At 55.6% G+C, this 20,879-nt stretch overlaps 1 protein-coding gene across 1 annotated transcript; it reads right to left on the bottom strand.

Moving 5' to 3' along the window:
• Positions 1 to 934: 934 nt before the first annotated feature.
• Positions 935 to 14,839, bottom strand: LOC149768673 (uncharacterized). Its single transcript, XM_089924578.1, has 3 exons — positions 14,134 to 14,839; positions 13,729 to 14,051; positions 935 to 1,043 (listed from the first exon to the last, which is right to left on the bottom strand). Exons 1-3 carry the CDS (start codon positions 14,725 to 14,727, stop codon positions 935 to 937), a joined length of 1,026 nt encoding a protein of 341 aa, XP_089780704.1. The 5' UTR covers positions 14,728 to 14,839.
• Between the last annotated feature and the right edge of the window lie 6,040 nt (positions 14,840 to 20,879).

The raw sequence follows: 20,879 nt of genomic DNA, 5'->3' as shown, positions 1-20,879 counted from the left end.
AGGAGGACGAGGAGAAGAAGGAGACTTACCTCAGACGAGGGCGAGTTCGACGGCAGCGGGGAAGTCGCCGATGGAGGTGAGAAGTCGGCCGGGCGATGGAGCTAGGGCAACGAGCAATAGAAAATGAGGAGAGGGGGGAGGAGGGAGGAGGAGGAAGAGGACGAGGAGAAGAAGAAGACTTACCTCAGACAAGGGCGAGTTCGATGGCAGCGGGGAAGTCGCCAATGAAGGTGAGAAGGCGGCCGGGCGATGGAGCTAGGGCAACGAGCGATAGAAAATGAGGAGAGGGGGCCGGGTTGGGGGGTTTTATGTTTTCTAACGACGTTTTTTAGCGTCGTTGTTTTTGAACGTTTTAACGACGCGTTATAGCGTCGTTGTTTCTGGAGTTTAACCGACGCTATCAAAAAGCGTCGGCAAAGGTTGGCGCCCAGCCAAACTTTACCGACGCTTTCTCCTAGCGTCGGAAAAAGATAGTCGGCAAAACCCACATTTGTTGTAGTGATAGTCAATGGAGAACTAAATATATGTCATATTTTACCCCCCAATGTTATTTATTTATGGTATTTAAATTACATGTGTTGTTATTGGGATTGTAACGTGGGGCCTGAGTGGCCTTGGTATGTGAATACCAGCCAAGCACAGAACCGAAATACGTTTGCAAGAGGTCCCACCAAAATAGTTGGAGATAATGCAACTTCGAATGGAGCTTTACTACTGATCTTCTTATATTCTCTTTGCTTCAGCTCTCAAAACAGCGATTTCTTCAGTTTACGGATGAGGTCTGCAATAGGTTGTTTTAGGCTCGCATTGCAGAACGACGTCCAGCTTTCCAAGAGCGACACGCACTGATCGGAAATCTTCCATTGGGTGTGAGCTTCGAAACGAAATATTCTACCATTTCTTTCTTTCCATAACGTCCAAATGAACACTCTGATTAGCCAGTCCCATACTTTGTATGGATGTGTTTGGGTAGTTCTTTTCTCCACTCCAACCGTAGTTCGTTCACCGTGTTTGGTTTCCCATAGATCTGTTTTCTGGTGTATCTGTTTCCAGCCATCCGAAAAGCATTTGCATGCGAGAAACAAGCGGTCAGTCTCTAAAAAAAAAGAAACAAGTGGTCAGTGGTTTTTTTATCCGTCACCACATAACGGGCAGTATTCTAGGGCTTTCATCATCTTTTTTTTTTCCCTTATATTTTCTGCAGTCATGATTATTCGATCTTGAGATGGCAAACAGTTAAATTTTTTTGCTTTTGCCGGAAGTGGGATACCGCGAAATGATACCTCCATGCCTTAACAGCTTCTTACATTCCTTAACGGTGAACTTGTGACTTTGATGCCATTTCCATGCCACTGTGTCTACCTTGTCTTCTAGGTTTAGAATTTCTCTGAAGTGATTTCTGACGTCGGCCGTTTTGAAGAAGTCAGCGACCGAGATTTCTGGTTTGTTGGATAGGATGAAGAGCTCTGGAAAAATTTCTTTCAGTGTGGTCTGTCAAGGATCCAGTGATCATACCAAAAGGAGATCTACATTCCATTGCCGATCTGGAATCTGAAACTTTGGGTGAAGGAAGGTTATACTCTCAGAACACTCTTCCAAACTGCTGAAGCTTGTTTGAGGTTTTTTGAGTCTGTTATGCTTGGTAGCTTGCTTGGGTATTCCGTATGAGCATTCTGTAGGCTATATTGTCTCCTCTCCATACGAAATCCCTCTGTTTTTTGTCAATTTTTTCTATGACTTCTTGGGGGAGATAGAATGCTGACATCCTGTAGGTTGGAACTGCGCATTAACACAGCATTTATTGGTGTAACTTGTCCCCCTAAGGAAAGCAATTTTCCTTTCCATGAGGTCAATTTCTCGTAGGTCTGTTGACGAGCCGAGGCTTGGGCTCGGCTCGTTTCACAGAAGCTCGGGCTCGGGCTCGGTACCGAGCTTTTTATTGGGCTCGAGCTCGAGCTTGCTTGGCAAAGCAAAGGCTCGGGCTTGAGTTTGTAAAGCTCGTTTCAATTACGAGCTCAAGCTGGAGCCCGAGCTCAGCTCAGGCTCGGGCTTAATAAGCTTTTCATAATCCTTGCTTGCCACCTCTCAAACTCTCTTGCAGCTTGGGAGCTGCCGCCCATCATGCCATGGCATCTCCACCTCCTCCCTCTCATCAAACCAGAGGCAACTCTTCAGAAGACTACTACTACGAAGCTTGACCCACGTCCATCTTGTCCTCCACTTCTTCTTCTCGTTCTTGCTATTCCTTCTGATTTCCCATCATTCTCCCGGGACACCACGTCAGCCGCCTCGGGCCCCAATCCCATCTCTTTCGAGATCAACAGCAAAACCCTCCAAATAACAAACCCTCGGGATTCTGACCAAATGAATGGAACTAGTAACCCTAAAACAAAATAAGAGAACCCAACAAGATAATCTGATGATGCCGAGATCTTGAAACCACCTTGTACCTCGGAATTTTCTTCTCGGAGCCTCCGGAACCCTAGCGAACACTCACGCGGGTACCGCACGGAACCTAGAAGCCGACCTATTCCCGGCGAAAAGAACAGGCTCCAGCCGCTGGCGATTAGAGCACCGCTCGGAGCGCCGCCCGAAGGAAACCAGTGGGGGTTGGGAGGAGCAGAGAAAGGCTCCGAAAGCCGTCCCAGCTCCCGAAGGTCGCCGGCATTGCAAGGGCTTGGGGGGGAGAGAGGGTTTAGAGAGAGAGAGCGAGAGAACGAGAGGAGCGAGGGTGATGTCTTTTGGAGCGGAACAAAGAGGGACGAGACAAGGGATTGGGAAGTATGGAAGACTGGGAGGGGGGGTAAGTCATGAGCTTCTTTGGGCTCGTGAGCTGCTTTGGCTTAGGTTCGAGTTTAAATGGACCTTATTTTGGGCTTGGGCTCGGGCTCGTTTGACCAACGAGCTTAGTTCGAGCCGAGCCCGAGTTGCTCGGCTCGTTAACAGGCCTATTTCTCATCAATTTTTTCAAGCATGAAAGCCCAATCCGAAGGCATCAATGAAACCTTGAAGATATCATGACATAATTAACTAGAACATTGGATCGCCATCCTCAAATTTGTTCATCTCTTTTCATCATATCCTGATGCCAATGACTTGGTGATGACTGACTAGTACTCAAAGAAATGACTTTGGGAGCATTCGATGTGTAACTAATAAAACAGAATTTTTTCAGCAACTTCCAACGATTTATAGTTAACGTGAAGAATGGAAGGCATCATGCCTAGGAAAACATTGCTCTTGAGACTTGTACCTAGGAACAAGTCACATAAGGCCTTGTTTGGGAGAACCGTTGGCAGTAGAGCTGTTGGAAGTAAAGCTTTCTGAAATAGAGCTTTTATAAAAAGCTTTTTATTATTTGGTAACTACATTTTTAAAGTGTTGTGGCACTTTAACATGTGTTTAGTAAACAAACTGAGAAAATACTTTGTATGACAAAATTACTATAAAGGATATTGCATAGTATTATATAACAGAGCATAATAAAATATAACATATATTAATACATAAATATATGATATAGTATAATATTACTGTAATGTAATATAATATTATTATAATATAGTAATATAACATTGTATACTATAGCATAATAATTTAATATAATATTAAATTATTTAACATAACATATCAATGTAATATGATATAATATAATATAATATTATATTTATAGTATAATACAATGATAAAGGTACAAAATATTATAATTATTAGCAAAAAATAATTTTCCATAATATAACATAATATTAAATTATTTAACATAACATATTATTATATTATGATATAATGTAATATAATATTATATTTATACTATAATATAATAATAAAGGTATAAAATATTATAATTATTAGCGTACATTAATTTTTCATAATATAACATAATATGAAATTATTTAACATAACATATTAATGTATTATGATATAATGTAATATAATATTATATTTATAGTATAATACAATGATAAAGGTATAAAATATTATAATTATTGGTGTAAATTAATTTCTCATAATATAACATAATATTAAATTATTTAACATCACATATTAATGTATTATGATATAATATAATACTATATAATATTTATAGTATAATGCAATAATAAAGATACAAAATATTATAATTATTAGCGTACATTAATTTTTCATAATATAACATAATATGAAATTATTTAACATAACATATTAATGTATTATGATATAATGTAATATAATATTATATTTATAGTATAATACAATAATAAAGATATAAAATTTTATAATTATTAGCGTAAATTAATTTTTCATAATATAGCATAATATTAAATTATTTAACATAACATATTAATATTGTTATGGGGGAATTGAGCCGCCATGCCCCACGTGATCGGCACGCGTATCCAGGAAAGCTACAGCTGCCCTATGATCCAGCACTCCGACCCCGAGTCGGACCTCCTCGGCTCCGCAGCCCGACCCCGGGTCGGCTGCCCTATGATCCAGCACTCCGACCCCGAGTCGGACCTCCTCGGCTCCGCAGCCCGACCCCGGGTCGGCTGCCCTATGATCCAGCACTCCGACCCCGAGTCGGACCTCCCCGGCTTCGCAGCCCGACCCCGGGTCGGCTGCCCTATGATCCAGCATTCCGACCCCGAGTCGGACCTCCTCGGCTCCGCAGCCCGACCCCGGGTCGGCTGCCCTATGATCCAGCACTCCGACCCCGAGTCGGACCTCCCCGGCTTCGCAGCCCGACCCCGGGTCGGCTGCCCTATGATCCAGCATTCCGACCCCGAGTCGGAGATCTTTTGATAACGACAGGCTATTCTCCAGAGGCACGCCGCGGCCTCCTGCTCCACTACTCCCTGCAACGGCTGTACCCGATGCTGCCCACGATCTCCTGTATCGACCGTACAAAGCGGAGCTCCACTACGCCCTGCCATGACCGTACCCGGCGCTGCTCCACGACGCCCCGTAACGGCCATGTCAGTGGCCATTCTATCGTGCCCCACGACGACAAACCCCCCGGAGAGACCTCCCAGCCAGGCATATATGCGGCTGGGGGGAGAAGGGGGGGGTAAGCAATACCTCCCAGAGCACTCTCTCCCACTTGTGATTATCATCTCTCCTCCTCCAATCTCCTCTGACTTGACCGTCGGAGGGCCATCACCACCCTGGTGGTGGTGCAAGGCTTGTTTGCAGGTTCCTTGGCGGAAGGTGGAGCGCAACCAGCACCAACCAAGACAACTCAGGCGGAACCCCGTTCACACCGTCGTGTCAATCGTTCTCGGTTTGGACCACCAGCAACAGTTGGCGCTAGAGGAAGGGCCGAATCTCAGAACGGTCGTAATGGCACGGCGAGGTGGTCGCGGAGCTTCCAATGCTTCCGGTCGCGGAGCCTCTCGCGCCTCTGGCCGGGAGGCTGCTGCGTCCCCAACACACTCTCAGCAGCATTCCACCGCTTCTCCTCCCATTCAGACGGTCGAACCTGCTCAGTTCGACCAGCTAGCCCAGCAGGTTCGCACCCTCACGGAGGCAGTGCAGAATCTGCAGGGTGTGATCTCTCGGGTGCCGCAGCGGGCTCAGGAGCCGCTGCTCCCCGAGCACTCGCCTCTTCCTCACAACCCGCGCTCCTTCCTCTCCCATGGAGAGGAGCGCCGGCGCGGGGAGGATTCTCGAGTGCGGTCCATTCTGCCAGGACCTTCTCATCGGAGCTGCGCGGGGTACGAGAGGCGGACCCGGGCGCGTTCTCAGACACCCCAGTCCTCGAGGGGCCCGCACTCCAGTCGGTCCCCCTCGCGCCGCTCCTTGTCTCCCACCCACCGGTCGCGCTCCCTGGACCGGCGGGTGGACGATCTCCACAGACAGCTCCAGGTCCTGAAGGGCCACTCCAAAGATCCCTTCGCCGACTTGGAAATCTCCTCCCAGCCGGCGCTTGCCTCAAGGATCCTGCGAACCCTAAACCCGCCGGGGTTCAAAATGCCGGCGATCGAACCCTACGACGGGGCGGCGGACCCACGGGACCACGTGGAGAGTTTCAGGACTCTTATGCTCCTCCATGGAGCATCGGATCCTCTCCTCTGCAAGGCCTTCCCGGCGACCCTCCGCGGCCCGGCAAGGGCGTGGTTCGCCGGCCTGGAGGCTAATTCCATCCAGTCCTTCCACCAGTTCACCCGTCTCTTCATCAGCCATTTCGCCGTCAGTAGCCGGCGAAGACTGGTCTCCGACTCCCTCTTCGATGTCCGGCAGAACGAGGGAGAGAGCCTGCGGGATTATCTCACCCGCTTCAACAAGGCAACACTGGAGGTCCGGAATTTGAGCCAGGAGGTGGCTCTCTCAGCCCTGAAGCGAGGCTTCCGGAAGGGCAGACTCACCTTCTCCCTGGACAAACGTCTGCCGCGGAGCTTCCCGGAGCTGTTGTCTCGGGCAAACCAGTATGCAGACGCCGAGGAGGCAGCCTCCCACCGGAACAAGGAGGCCGCCGAAGCCCCTCTAAAGCCCGGGAAGAAAAGGCGAAAAGAGGCACCCCAGAGGAGGAGCCCGACGCCTCAACGCCGGCGCAGAAGCCCGTCACCAGCAAGGAACCACGGCGCCACACGCCCTCGTTCTCCGCACCGACGCTTCAACCGGTACACCCCACTCCTGGCCCCCCGGGCCCAGATCCTCATGGAGGTCAAGGGGCGGGAGGACCTCCCGGTCCCGAGGCAGATGAAGAAGATCCCTGGGAGGAAGCCTTCTCGGGCGTACTGTGAGTACCACCGAGACCACGGCCACGATACCGAAGACTGCTTCCAGCTTCGGGACGAGATCGAGGCTCTCATTCGCCGAGGACGTCTCGGTCGATATGTAAACGACCGACGTCCCCCCGCAGACCCGCGTCCAGCCGACCCGGCCCCTCAGGAGCCTCGGGAGCAGAATCGACCCGTTGCGGGAGTGATCCACACCATCACTGGGGGCTGCTCTCGGCCCGTGAGGAACGCAGGGGGCTCGGCGGAAGTATCAGGAGTGGCCGTCGCGAAGAGGCAGCGGGTCGGAAATGTAATCACTTTTTGTGATGAAGATGTAAAGGGGGTTCAGACTCCCCACGATGACGCCATGGTGATCTCTCTCACTATGGCGGACTATGATGTAAGGCGTGTTCTTGTGGATAGTGGAAGCTCAGCTGATATTTTGTATTACGAGGCCTTCCAAAAGATGGGCTTTCCCCGACAATTGTTGCACAAAACATCCACCCCCCTCATAGGATTCACTGGAGACGCTATCTCGGCCGAAGGTGTCATCGAGCTGCCTGTGACTGCGGGCATTGCACCCGCAGAAGCCACGGTGCGGCTCGGGTTCTTGGTCGTCCGTGTCCCCTCGGCCTACAACGCTATCCTCGGACGATCCGGACTGAACGCCCTTCGCGCGGTGGTTTCTACCTACCATTTGCTCATGCGGTTCCCCACAGCGGCCGGGATTGGAGAGGTCCGAGGTGACCAGCCGACCGCACGGCAGTGTTTCCTAGCAACTCTCAAAGGGAAGAAGCCCATGGAGGCCCTAAGCGTCGAGTCACTTGACGCCAGAGACGAAGTGGCCTTGCGGCACGGGGAGCCGGCCGAGGGCGTAATCGAAGTTCCCCTCGAAGAAGGCCGCCCGGACCGCACGGTCCGGGTCGGTGCCAATCTCGACTTGGAAGCTCGGCTCCGGTTAGTGGAATTCCTCCGAGCCAATGCAGATGTGTTTGCCTGGTCGGCGGCCGATGTACCTGGGATTGACCCGGAGGTCGTTTCTCACGCCCTCAACGTCGACCCGACCCACCGACCGGTAAAGCAAAAGAAGAGACACTGTGCCCCGGATCGGATCCGGGTGGTCGACCAGGAGGTAGACAAACTCTTGGAGGCAGGTTTCATAAGAGAGGTGAGCTACCCCGAGTGGCTGGCAAACGTCGTACTTGTCCGGAAGGCGAGCGGGAAGTGGAGGATGTGCGTCGACTACACCGACCTGAACAAGGCGTGCCCCAAGGATAGCTTTCCGCTTCCACGGATAGACCAACTGGTCGACGCGACTTCCGGATATCAGCTACTGTCTTTTATGGACGCCTTCTCCGGCTACAACCAAATAATGATGGCTCCACAGGACGAGGAGAAAACTGCCTTCATAACAGACCGGGGGCTGTACTGTTACAAGGTAATGCCCTTCGGTCTGAAGAACGCTGGCGCCACTTACCAGCGCCTCGTCAATAAAATCTTCAAGGAGCAGATCGGCCGGAATATGGAGGTGTACGTGGACGATATGCTGGTAAAAAGCCGCCATGCAGACCAGCACATTGCAGATCTGGAGGAGACTTTCACCACCTTGCGAAAGTTTCGCATGAAGCTAAACCCAGCGAAGTGCGCTTTTGGTGCTTCGGCCGGGAGGTTCCTCGGTTTCATTGTCAACCAGCGCGGGATCGAGGCCAACCCGGACAAGATCAAAGCCATCCAGGATATGTCCCCTCCGACCAAAGTGAAGGAGGTTCAGGAGCTCGCTGGAAGGGTCGCCGCGCTCGGACGATTTGTGGCAAAGTCGGCCGAACGCTGCCAACCATTCTTCAAGGTGTTGAAGCGCCCAAAAGACTTCCTCTGGACGGCCGAATGCCATGCGGCGTTCGACCAGCTCAAGGAGTACATGGCGTCTCCTCCCCTGCTGTCCAAGCCGCAAGAGGGGGAGATGCTCTACCTTTACCTGGCGGTCTCCCCAACCGCAGTCAGCGCAGTACTGGTTCGGGAAGAGGCAAGACTTCAGAAGCCTGTATACTACATCAGCCGAGTCCTCCGGGATGCCGAGACGCGGTACACGAAGGCTGAGAAGATCGCCTTCGCGCTGCTGACTGCGACCAGGAGGCTTCGCCCCTATTTCCAGGCTCATTCTGTCACCCTTTTGACCGATCAACCACTGCGGCAGATTCTCAGCAATCCAGAGAATGCGGGACGGCTGGTGAAGTGGGCAGTAGAACTTGGTGAGTTCGACATCCGCTACCAGCCCCGACCAGCCATCAAGGCCCAGGTACTCGCGGACTTTCTCGCTGAGTGCACTGTGCAGGAGGCGGAACCTAAGCCGCCGGAGACACCCAGCCTCGATCTCCCGATCTGGACGCTCCACATTGACGGGTCGTCGAACCCTGAAGGTGGAGGGGCTGGGCTGGTCCTCACCAATCCCGATGGAGTGATAGCCGAGTATGCCTTGAGGTTCGGATTTCCAGTGACCAACAATGAGGCGGAGTACGAGGCCCTAGTCGCGGGACTCAAACTCGCCAAGGAGCTCGGCATCCGGCGTCTGAAAGTCTTCACCGACTCCCAGCTGGTGGTCGGGCAGGTTCGAGGGGAGTTCGAGGCGCGGAGCCCGACCATGCAGAGCTATGTCCGGAAGGTGCAAACACTCATTCCCGACCTCGGCAGTGTTGACATTCAGCAGGTCCCGAGGAGCGAAAATGCCAGGGCCGACAGGTTGTCCCGCCTAGTGGACGCAGACGCGCACAACTTGTCGAGGGCAATCTACCTGGAGACCCTGGATGCCCCGAGCATTGACGGGGCTGGAGCGGTGATGGCAATTGATCCGGAGCCGTCTTGGATGGACCCGCTCGTCGCCTACCTCGCCGAAGGAATCCTCCCTGAAGACGAAGATCAGGCCCGGCGGCTTGTAAAGAAGTCCGCCCACTACGTACTTTATGAAGGGAGGCTGTATCGGACCTCGTTTACCGCCCCCCTCTTAAGGTGCCTCCGCCCCGCGGAAGCGGCCTACGCCCTCGGCGAAGTCCACGAAGGCATCTGCGGATCGCACTTGGGGGCTAGGTCCTTGGCGCATAAGATCATGAGGCAAGGCTACTATTGGCCGACCTTGATGGAGGACTCGAAGGACCACGTGCGGAAATGCGACGCCTGCCAGCACCACGCCAACGTCCAGAGAGTCCCCTCTGTCCCCTTGGCGCCAATCACCGCGCCCTGGCCCTTCGCACAATGGGGAATGGATATCCTCGGACCATTCCCCGTCGCTTCGGCCCAGCGGAAATTTTTGATTGTCGCCATCGACTACTTCACCAAGTGGGTGGAGGCAGAGCCACTGGCCACCATCACGGAGGCACAAGTCCGGAAGTTCGTGAAGAAGAACATCATTGTCCGATTTGGAGTACCTCGGGTCCTCATCTCGGATAACGGTCGACAGTTTGATAACAAACACTTCCGGAACTTCTGCGAGGAATTTGGGATCGAGCATCGGTTCACATCCGTGTCGCATCCCCAAACCAACGGCGAGGCCGAGGTCACAAATCGGACAATCCTCCAAGGTATCAAAGCGCGGATCGGCCGGACGGGGCAAGCTTGGGTCGAGGAACTCGAGAATGTCCTTTGGGCGTATCGGACCACACAACGGACTCCTACTGGAGAGACGCCTTTCAGCCTAACCTATGGCACGGAAGCCGTTGCCCCCGTGGAGCTCGGACTCCCCTCGCCTCGGGTGGCCGCGCACCGACCCGAGGCCAATTCAGAGCAACTCCGAGGGAACTTGGATCTCTTGGAAGAGGCAAGGGAAATGGCTCAGGTACGGATGGCAATGTATCAGCAGAGGGTGGCCCGATATTACAACTCCAAAGTCCGACCGAAGCTTTTCAGAATTGGAGATCTGGTGCTGAGGCGAGCTAAGGCATCTCAACCTACGGAAGGTGGGAAGCTAGCGCCAAATTGGGAAGGCCCGTATAAAGTTCGTTGGGTAAACCGACCTGGCTCCTACCAGTTGGAAGCCCTAGATGGCCGAGAAATTCCAAGGGGCTGGAATTCCGCTAACCTGCGGATGTATTACCAGTAGAACAACAAGGCCAGAAAGACAATTTAAAAAGGTGCAATACTTTTCATTTCAATAATTTCTGGTTACAGTGGCGTGCTCGTGTGATTACAAGGAATTCCCAGAGGGGAATTAGGGAGTAAAGAAAGTAAAGAAGAGGTGGGGACCCAAACCCTCAACCCAGGGCGGCTGCAGTCCCACCAGAAGTGGGTGCTTCTAACCGGAGGCGCCATCCAGCACCTCACCAAAAAGAGGAGGAGCCGCCGCAGAAGAAGCTCCCGCTGCCCCCAGGGGAACGCCGCCTCCAAAGGATATTCCCATCTTCCCCAGTGGTAGGGAAGAGAAGGGATTCGATGGGGAAGAGTATATGGAGGCGCGGTCCCGGATTGAGCGTCCGGCGCAGAGCTCAACCGGGAGGCTGAACTTCAAGGAGGGGAGATGTGATCCCGGATGAAACGCCTAGAGCGGAGTTCCGCCGGGGAGACCCTCCTTGTTGATCCCAGATGAAACGGCTAGTTGGCTGAAGTTGTAAGGGGAGCACCTCCCCTTTCCTTCGACAGGAGTCTCTCAGTCATATGCCAAGGAGGAGGTCCGCGATCCATGGCAACCTGCAGCTCCGGCTTAGCAAATTCCATCGTACCTGCACCTGTATTTGTAGCCAAGCTGCGGCCCCCTGGTAGTTCCGATACGGGTGGCTCCAATAAATGCAGGCGCACTGAATCCGGAGCCGTACCGGCTCCCGAGGCGTATCTCCCCGCGATTTCCTAAGCGTCATTCTCCTTGAATCGCATTCTTTGTGCAGGACGATCCGGGTGACGTATACCCCTAGGTCCACGTGTCTCCGCTCGCGCCCAGGCCGCATCCTCCTCGAAGAACCCGCGTATCGCGGCCGCTCAACTAACACTCCTCACCAGCAGCAACTGGCGATCCGATTTCCCAGGTAACGCATTAATTAGCGTTTAATACCCTTCTCGTGTTCCCCCCAGACAACGCTTGGAGGAGAGGAGAAACACGGTCGCGGCTGGGCACAGAGAAACCCCGATGGGCGGCGAGCGACAAGTGGCCGACCAACGAGTGGAATTTCCCTGAGGCTTGACAACCCTCAGATGCCTGGCTAACCCGATGATCATCCCGGGAGCAGACTAGCCGGAAGCCCCGACCGGTCGCCTCGGCTTGCGCCAGCCTAGGCCGACCAACGAGTGGAATCTCCCGAGGCTCGGCCCTCGGATGCCTGGCTAACCCGATGATCATCCCGGGAGCAGACTAGCCGGAAGCCCCGACCGGTCGCCTCGGCTTGCGCCAGCCTAGGCCGACCAACGAGTGGAATCTCCCGAGGCTCGGCCCTCGGATGCCTGGCTAACCCGATGATCATCCCGGGAGCAGACTAGCCGGAAGCCCCGACCGGTCGCCTCGGCTTGCGCCAGCCTTGGCCGACCAACGAGCGGAATTTCCCTGAGGCTTGACAACCCTCAGATGCCTGGCTAACCCGATGATCATCCCGGGAGCAGACTAGCCGGAAGCCCCGACCGGTCGCCTCGGCTTGCGCCAGCCTTGGCCGACCAACGAGTGGAATCTCCCGAGGCTCGGGCCTCGGATGCCTGGCTAACCCGATGATCATCCCGGGAGCAGACTAGCCGGAAGCCCCGACCGGTCGCTTCGGCTTGCGCCAGCCTTGGTCGACCAGCTTGCGGAAGAATTTCCTGAGGCCTAACCCTCGGATGCCTGGCTCAGCGCCGGAAGAGTTTCCTGAGGCCTAACCCTCGGATGCCTGGCTTAGCGCCGGAAGAATTTCCTGAGGCCTAACCCTCGGATGCCTGGCCTAGCGCCGGAAGAGTTTCCTGAGGCCTAACCCTCGGATGCCTGGCCTAGCGCCGGAAGAGTTTCCTGAGGCCTAACCCTCGGATGCCTGGCTCAGCGCCGGAAGAGTTTCCTGAGGCCTAACCCTCGGATGCCTGGCTCAGCGCCGGAAGAGTTTCCTGAGGCCTAACCCTCGGATGCCTGGCTTAGCGCCGGAAGAATTTCCTGAGGCCTAACCCTCGGATGCCTGGCTTAGCGCCGGAAGAATTTCCTGAGGCCTAACCCTCGGATGCCTGGCTTAGCGCCGGAAGAATTTCCTGAGGCCTAACCCTCGGATGCCTGGCTTAGCGCCGGAAGAGTTTCCTGAGGTTTAACCCTCGGATGCCTGGCCTAGTGCCGGAAGAACTTCGGGAATCAAAAGTCAGCAAGAAGCAACCAAGAGCTAAAAAAAAAAAAGAGGACGAGGGCGAGATGAAGAAATATTCAACGTGCATTAATTTTCAGGGCCGAGGCCCATACAATTGGGCAAAACGCCGACATACAAAAATAAAAAAGACAATGGAAGGTACAAGAGGTCAGCTTGGAGGAACTCCCGAGTCGGGAACGCCGGGCTCGTCCGCGGGAGGTAGGGAAGCAGCAGGAGAACCAGCAGGCGATGGCGCCGGAGAGGAGTCCAGGAGGGAGATCTCGCTCAGGTCAACTTCGGGATACTTAGCCGACACCCTTGCCAGGCCCTCCTCGAAGCCCAAGGTGAAGGCTTCGGCCCCCGCGTCCGACGCGTCATGGACAAACTCGTCAGACTGGCGATAGGTCCGCACTGCCTCCGACATATCATGGGCGAACTCGGCGGACTGGTGATAAGCCTCTACCGCCTGACGCCCGATTTCCGCCCTCTTCTCGGCCAGCTCCGCCTCAGCTCGCTCCATAATCTGAGCCTTGGCCTCCAAGACCTTCGCCACAATCCGGCCTTCGGCCTCAGAGGAGACCCTCAGCAGATCAGCCTGAGCCTCTTTATGCTTCGCCTCGGTAGCAACCCGAGCGGCCTCGGCTTCCTTCAGGCGCGAACGGAGCTCTTGGACGTCCGTGCATGACTTCTCCAGGGCCGACTCCAGTTCGCCTAGTTTGGCTTCAAAAGAGCGGATTCGGTCGCAGGCGTTGTCGGCAGACCGCTGGGCCTTCTCCCACCGCTCTCGATAGTCCGCGATCTTCCGGGACTGCTTTTCAGCCCGTTCCTCCGCCTTCTTGACCCTGCTTTCGAGGCCCGAGGCGGCTTTGAGTTGCTCCCGAGCCTCTGACAGTTGCTCCTCCAGGGCGGCGAAGCCGAGTGCCCGCTCTTCGGCCTCCCGGAGCCTCGCCTCGAGGTCCCCGGTCGTCCTGCCTGCCGCAGCCCGGCCTCCCTCTTCCATTGCTTTCAGCCGGTCCTCGGCCTTCGCCAAAAGCCCCGCCTGTTCCTTGTAGCACTCCTCCAGACGGATCATGTACTGGGCGAGCTAAGAAATAGGAAAAATAAGGGAGTCAGGCGGAGAACAACAGAGCCAATAAATGGTGAAAGACGGCCAGAAGAACACTCACCGACATGAGACAGACGCAGCTGGCGGCCCCGACGTCAGAGACATCCAACTCCCGGACCCGCCGACGGTCCTTCTCCAGCAACACTGTTTCGATGAGATTTCGGGCGCCATCGGTAGTGAAGGCAGACCCCGATTTCTCCCCGGAGCCGGATGGTGGTTCTGCAGCCTTACCCTTATCCATCGCCTGGGGAAGAGTCCGGCTGATCACGCTCGCGGCGGGGGTCGCCCCAGGAATTGATAGGGTCCCGCTCGGCCGGGGCCTCGGCGCGTCCCTCCTCGAGTCATCAGGAGCCGACCGAGTCGAAGGCCGGGTTGGGGACCGATCACGTCCGACCCGTCCGTCTTGAGCAGGCTCAGGTGGCACCTCCGGAGTAGCGGCAACCTTACCACCGGAGGGCTGATACAGCGTCAGCTGCCGGTCGGTGCCCACGACATCTCCCTGACCGGTGGGCCCGGACTCGTCGGTCGGCATCGGAGGTATCTCCTTACGGGACTTCTTCGCCGGTGGGGCCCCGCTCGGAAGAGCTCGTTTCCTCCTCCGGACTGCTTCCAGCAGGGACGCCCTACCAACAGCCTTCGACTTCACCGACCGCATGACGTCGTCGACCTCTGCAAGAAGGACGGGATGGTCAGGGACTGAGAAACCGAAAGGAAGAAGGAACGAAAGAGAAGAAAAGAGCTAAAGAAACGATGGCGGACTCACGGTCGGTGGGGGACCGAGCTCAAACCGACGTTCACCAAGGTATCCTCAGAAATGAGGCGGCCCACCGGGGGAAGCTGGCCCTCGGCGACCAACCCCTTCAAGGCGGCGACGCCCTCGGATTCCTCCCTCGACAACTTCGACAGGCCAATTGGGGACTTCACCGGCGTCCCCCAGATTGCCCTGATTTCCCAGGAGGGGTCTGCATCAACGAAAAAGAAGCGCTCCTTCCAGTGGTGAATGGAGGTAGGACCCTCCTTGACAAGGCCGCACCCTCGCCGCGCTGCGAAGCACCACCACCCTTTGTCCTGGGGGTGGCCGCTCAGGCCGTAGAGCTCCCAGAAAACGTTCAAGGTGGCGGGAATCGCATGCAAGCGACAGAGAACCTGGAAGACCGTCAGAGCACGCCACGAGTTCGGCACCAGTTGCGTCGGTGCCATTCCTAAACCCCGGAGCAACTGTAAGACTAGGTCTGAAGGGGGAAAGCGGAACCCGGCTTGGAGGATGCCCTCATTGATGGCGATCTTCCCTCGGAGAGGATGAGACATCCTCTCCTCAGGCCCTGGGAGCGTGACATTGCAGGCCTCGGGAAGGTGGTACCGAGCCACAAATCCGTCTAAGTCCTCGGCGACCAGTTTTGACTTGATGCTATCTGCTCCCACTTCGCCCATCCCTAATGGCCAATCTACGGTCAGGACGGGGTCAAGAAGGAGGGAAAGGCCGGAACGACTGGGGTGCACTAGTACAAAAAGAAAAAGTATGAAGAGCTCAAAGTAGAAGAGTGGGAAACTCACTTGAAGAGGAGGAAGAACGGCTCCGAGAGCGTCAAAGGAAAAGCAAGCGAACGTTTCGGCGGCAACAATGGTAGCGCAAAGGAGAAACTCGAAAATGTCCGTAAAGAAGAAGACGGACGGGGGAGGGCCCCCGATTAAATAGGCGAAAGGGCAAGTGACACCTCGATGACGCCAGAAGACGCCTGGCCGCCGAAGGGTCGCTCGCACCCCAAAGGCGAATCGACACCATTAAGGAAGGATGTCCGCCGAAATCCTCAGGTTGCCAGGTCAGCAGCAACCGCCATACGCCATAAAGAAGGCGGGAAGCTTGAAGCGCGCGCGCCTCTCCGAAGGATGGCGGCAATCTCGAAACATCACTCCCTTCACCTGTTCCCCTTCTGGTTCCAGGCTCGGAAGTGGGGGGCTACTGTTATGGGGGAATTGAGCCGCCATGCCCCACGTGATCGGCACGCGTATCCAGGAAAGCTACAGCTGCCCTATGATCCAGCACTCCGACCCCGAGTCGGACCTCCTCGGCTCCGCAGCCCGACCCCGGGTCGGCTGCCCTATGATCCAGCACTCCGACCCCGAGTCGGACCTCCTCGGCTCCGCAGCCCGACCCCGGGTCGGCTGCCCTATGATCCAGCACTCCGACCCCGAGTCGGACCTCCCCGGCTTCGCAGCCCGACCCCGGGTCGGCTGCCCTATGATCCAGCATTCCGACCCCGAGTCGGACCTCCTCGGCTCCGCAGCCCGACCCCGGGTCGGCTGCCCTATGATCCAGCACTCCGACCCCGAGTCGGACCTCCCCGGCTTCGCAGCCCGACCCCGGGTCGGCTGCCCTATGATCCAGCATTCCGACCCCGAGTCGGAGATCTTTTGATAACGACAGGCTATTCTCCAGAGGCACGCCGCGGCCTCCTGCTCCACTACTCCCTGCAACGGCTGTACCCGATGCTGCCCACGATCTCCTGTATCGACCGTACAAAGCGGAGCTCCACTACGCCCTGCCATGACCGTACCCGGCGCTGCTCCACGACGCCCCGTAACGGCCATGTCAGTGGCCATTCTATCGTGCCCCACGACGACAAACCCCCCGGAGAGACCTCCCAGCCAGGCATATATGCGGCTGGGGGGAGAAGGGGGGGTAAGCAATACCTCCCAGAGCACTCTCTCCCACTTGTGATTATCATCTCTCCTCCTCCAATCTCCTCTGACTTGACCGTCGGAGGGCCATCACCACCCTGGTGGTGGTGCAAGGCTTGTTTGCAGGTTCCTTGGCGGAAGGTGGAGCGCAACCAGCACCAACCAAGACAACTCAGGCGGAACCCCGTTCACACCGTCGTGTCAATCGTTCTCGGTTTGGACCACCAGCAACAAATATATTATGATATAATGTAATATAATATTATACTAATAGTATAATATAATAATAAAGGTATAAAATATTATAATTATTAGCATAAATTAATTTTTCATAATATAACATAATATTAAATTATTTAACATAACATATTAATGTATTATGATATAATGTAATATAATATTATATTTATAATATAATACAATAATAAAGGTACAAAACATTATAATTATTAGCACAAATTAATTTTTCATAATATAGCATAATATTAAATTATTTAACATAACATATTAATGTATTATGATATTGTTGCTGGTGGTCCAAACCGAGAACGATTGACACGACGGTGTGAACGGGGTTCCGCCTGAGTTGTCTTGGTTGGTGCTGGTTGCGCTCCACCTTCCGCCAAGGAACCTGCAAACAAGCCTTGCACCACCACCAGGGTGGTGATGGCCCTCCGACGGTCAAGTCAGAGGAGATTGGAGGAGGAGAGATGATAATCACAAGTGGGAGAGAGTGCTCTGGGAGGTATTGCTTACCCCCCCTTCTCCCCCCAGCCGCATATATACCTGGCTGGGAGGTCTCTCAGGGGGGTTTGTCGTCGTGGGGCACGATAGAATGGCCACTGACATGGCCGTTACGGGGCGTCGTGGAGCAGCGCCGGGTACGGTCATGGCAGGGCGTAGTGGAGCTCCGCTTTGTACGGTCGATACAGGAGATCGTGGGCAGCATCGGGTACAGCCGTTGCAGGGAGTAGTGGAGCAGGAGGCCGCGGCGTGCCTCTGGAGAATAGCCTGTCGTTATCAAAAGATCTCCGATTCGGGGTCGGAATGCTGGATCATAGGGCAGCCGACCCGGGGTCGGGCTGCGGAGCCGAGGAGGTCCGACTCGGGGTCGGAGTGCTGGATCATAGGGCAGCCGACCCGGGGTCGGGCTGCGGAGCCGAGGAGGTCCGACTCGGGGTCGGAGTGCTGGATCATAGGGCAGCCGACCCGGGGTCGGGCTGCGGAGCCGAGGAGGTCCGACTCGGGGTCGGAGTGCTGGATCATAGGGCAGCTGTAGCTTTCCTGGATACGCGTGCCGATCACGTGGGGCATGGCGGCTCAATTCCCCCATAACAGTAGCCCCCCACTTCCGAGCCTGGAACCAGAAGGGGAACAGGTGAAGGGAGTGATGTTTCGAGATTGCCGCCATCCTTCGGAGAGGCGCGCGCGCTTCAAGCTTCCCGCCTTCTTTATGGCGTATGGCGGTTGCTGCTGACCTGGCAACCTGAGGATTTCGGCGGACATCCTTCCTTAATGGTGTCGATTCGCCTTTGGGGTGCGAGCGACCCTTCGGCGGCCAGGCGTCTTCTGGCGTCATCGAGGTGTCACTTGCCCTTTCGCCTATTTAATCGGGGGCCCTCCCCCGTCCGTCTTCTTCTTTACGGACATTTTCGAGTTTCTCCTTTGCGCAACCATTGTTGCCGCCGAAACGTTCGCTTGCTTTTCCTTTGACGCTCTCGGAGCCGTTCTTCCTCCTCTTCAAGTGAGTTTCCCACTCTTCTACTTTGAGCTCTTCATACTTTTTCTTTTTGTACTAGTGCACCCCAGTCGTTCCGGCCTTTCCCTCCTTCTTGACCCCGTCCTGACCGTAGATTGGCCATTAGGGATGGGCGAAGTGGGAGCAGATAGCATCAAGTCAAAACTGGTCGCCGAGGACTTAGACGGATTTGTGGCTCGGTACCACCTTCCCGAGGCCTGCAATGTCACGCTCCCAGGGCCTGAGGAGAGGATGTCTCATCCTCCCCGAGGGAAGATCGCCATCAATGAGGGCATCCTCCAAGCCGGGTTCCGCTTTCCCCCTTCAGACCTAGTCTTACAGGTGCTCCGGGGTTTAGGAATGGCACCGACGCAACTGGTGCCGAACTCGTGGCGTGCTCTGACGGTCTTCCAGGTTCTCTGTCGCTTGCATGCGATTCCCGCCACCTTGAACGTTTTCTGGGAGCTCTACGGCCTGAGCGGCCACCCCCAGGACAAAGGGTGGTGGTGCTTCGCAGCGCGGCGAGGGTGCGGCCTTGTCAAGGAGGGTCCTACCTCCATTCACCACTGGAAGGAGCGCTTCTTTTTCGTTGATGCAGACCCCTCCTGGGAAATCAGGGCAATCTGGGGGACGCCGGCGAAGTCCCCAATTGGCCTGTCGAAGTTGTCGAGGGAGGAATCCGAGGGCGTCGCCGCCTTGAAGGGGTTGGTCGCCGAGGGCCAGCTTCCCCCGGTGGGCCGCCTCATTTCTGAGGATACCTTGGTGAACGTCGGTTTGAGCTCGGTCCCCACCGACCGTGAGTCCGCCATCGTTTCTTTAGCTCTTTTCTTCTCTTTCGTTCCTTCTTCCTTTCGGTTTCTCAGTCCCTGACCATCCCGTCCTTCTTGCAGAGGTCGACGACGTCATGCGGTCGGTGAAGTCGAAGGCTGTTGGTAGGGCGTCCCTGCTGGAAGCAGTTCGGAGGAGGAAACGAGCTCTTCCGAGCGGGGCCCCACCGGCGAAGAAGTCCCGTAAGGAGATACCTCCGATGCCGACCGACGAGTCCGGGCCCACCGGTCAGGGAGATGTCGTGGGCACCGACCGGCAGCTGACGCTGTACCAGCCCTCCGGTGGTAAGGTTGCCGCTACTCCGGAGGTGCCACCTGAGCCTGCTCAAGACGGACGGGTCGGACGTGATCGGTCCCCGACCCGGCCTTCGACTCGGTCGGCTCCTGATGACTCGAGGAGGGACGCGCCGAGGCCCCGGCCGAGCGGGACCCTATCAATTCCTGGGGCGACCCCCGCCCCGAGCGCGATCAGTCGGACTCTTCCCCAGGCGATGGATAAGGGTAAGGCTGCAGAACCACCATCCGGCTCCGGGGAGAAATCGGGGTCTGCCTTCACTACCGATGGCGCCCGAAATCTCATCGAAACAGTGTTGCTGGAGAAGGACCGTCGGCGGGTCCGGGAGTTGGATGTCTCTGACGTTGGGGCCGCCAGCTGCGTCCGTCTCATGTCGGTGAGTGTTCTTCTGGCCGTCTTTCACCATTTATTGGCTCTGTTGTTCTCCGCCTGACTCCCTTATTTTTCCTATTTCTTAGCTCGCCCAGTACATGATCCGTCTGGAGGAGTGCTACAAGGAACAGGCGGGGCTTTTGGCGAAGGCCGAGGACCGGCTGAAAGCAATGGAAGAGGGAGGCCGGGCTGCGGCAGGCAGGACGACCGGGGACCTCGAGGCGAGGCTCCGGGAGGCCGAAGAGCGGGCACTCGGCTTCGCCGCCCTGGAGGAGCAACTGTCAGAGGCTCGGGAGCAACTCAAAGCCGCCTCGGGCCTCGAAAGCAGGGTCAAGAAGGCGGAGGAACGGGCTGAAAAGCAGTCCCGGAAGATCGCGGACTATCGAGAGCGGTGGGAGAAGGCCCAGCGGTCTGCCGACAACGCCTGCGACCGAATCCGCTCTTTTGAAGCCAAACTAGGCGAACTGGAGTCGGCCCTGGAGAAGTCATGCACGGACGTCCAAGAGCTCCGTTCGCGCCTGAAGGAAGCCGAGGCCGCTCGGGTTGCTACCGAGGCGAAGCATAAAGAGGCTCAGGCTGATCTGCTGAGGGTCTCCTCTGAGGCCGAAGGCCGGATTGTGGCGAAGGTCTTGGAGGCCAAGGCTCAGATTATGGAGCGAGCTGAGGCGGAGCTGGCCGAGAAGAGGGCGAAAATCGGGCGTCAGGTGGTAGAGGCTTATCGCCAGTCCGCCGAGTTCGCCCATGATATGTCGGAGGCAGTGCGGACCTATCGCCAGTCTGACGAGTTTGTCCATGACGCGTCGGACGCGGGGGCCGAAGCCTTCACCTTGGGCTTCGAGGAGGGCCTGGCAAGGGTGTCGGCTAAGTATCCCGAAGTTGACCTGAGCGAGATCTCC

The sequence above is a fragment of the Phoenix dactylifera genome, chromosome 1 (genome assembly GCF_051530095.1).
Source record: "Phoenix dactylifera cultivar Ajwa chromosome 1, Ajwa_hap1_PhDact_Kaust_v1.1, whole genome shotgun sequence".
NCBI lineage: Eukaryota > Viridiplantae > Streptophyta > Magnoliopsida > Arecales > Arecaceae > Phoenix > Phoenix dactylifera.
The sequence above is the reverse complement of the archived record's forward strand: the minus strand, read 5'-3'. Positions and strand labels throughout refer to the sequence as shown.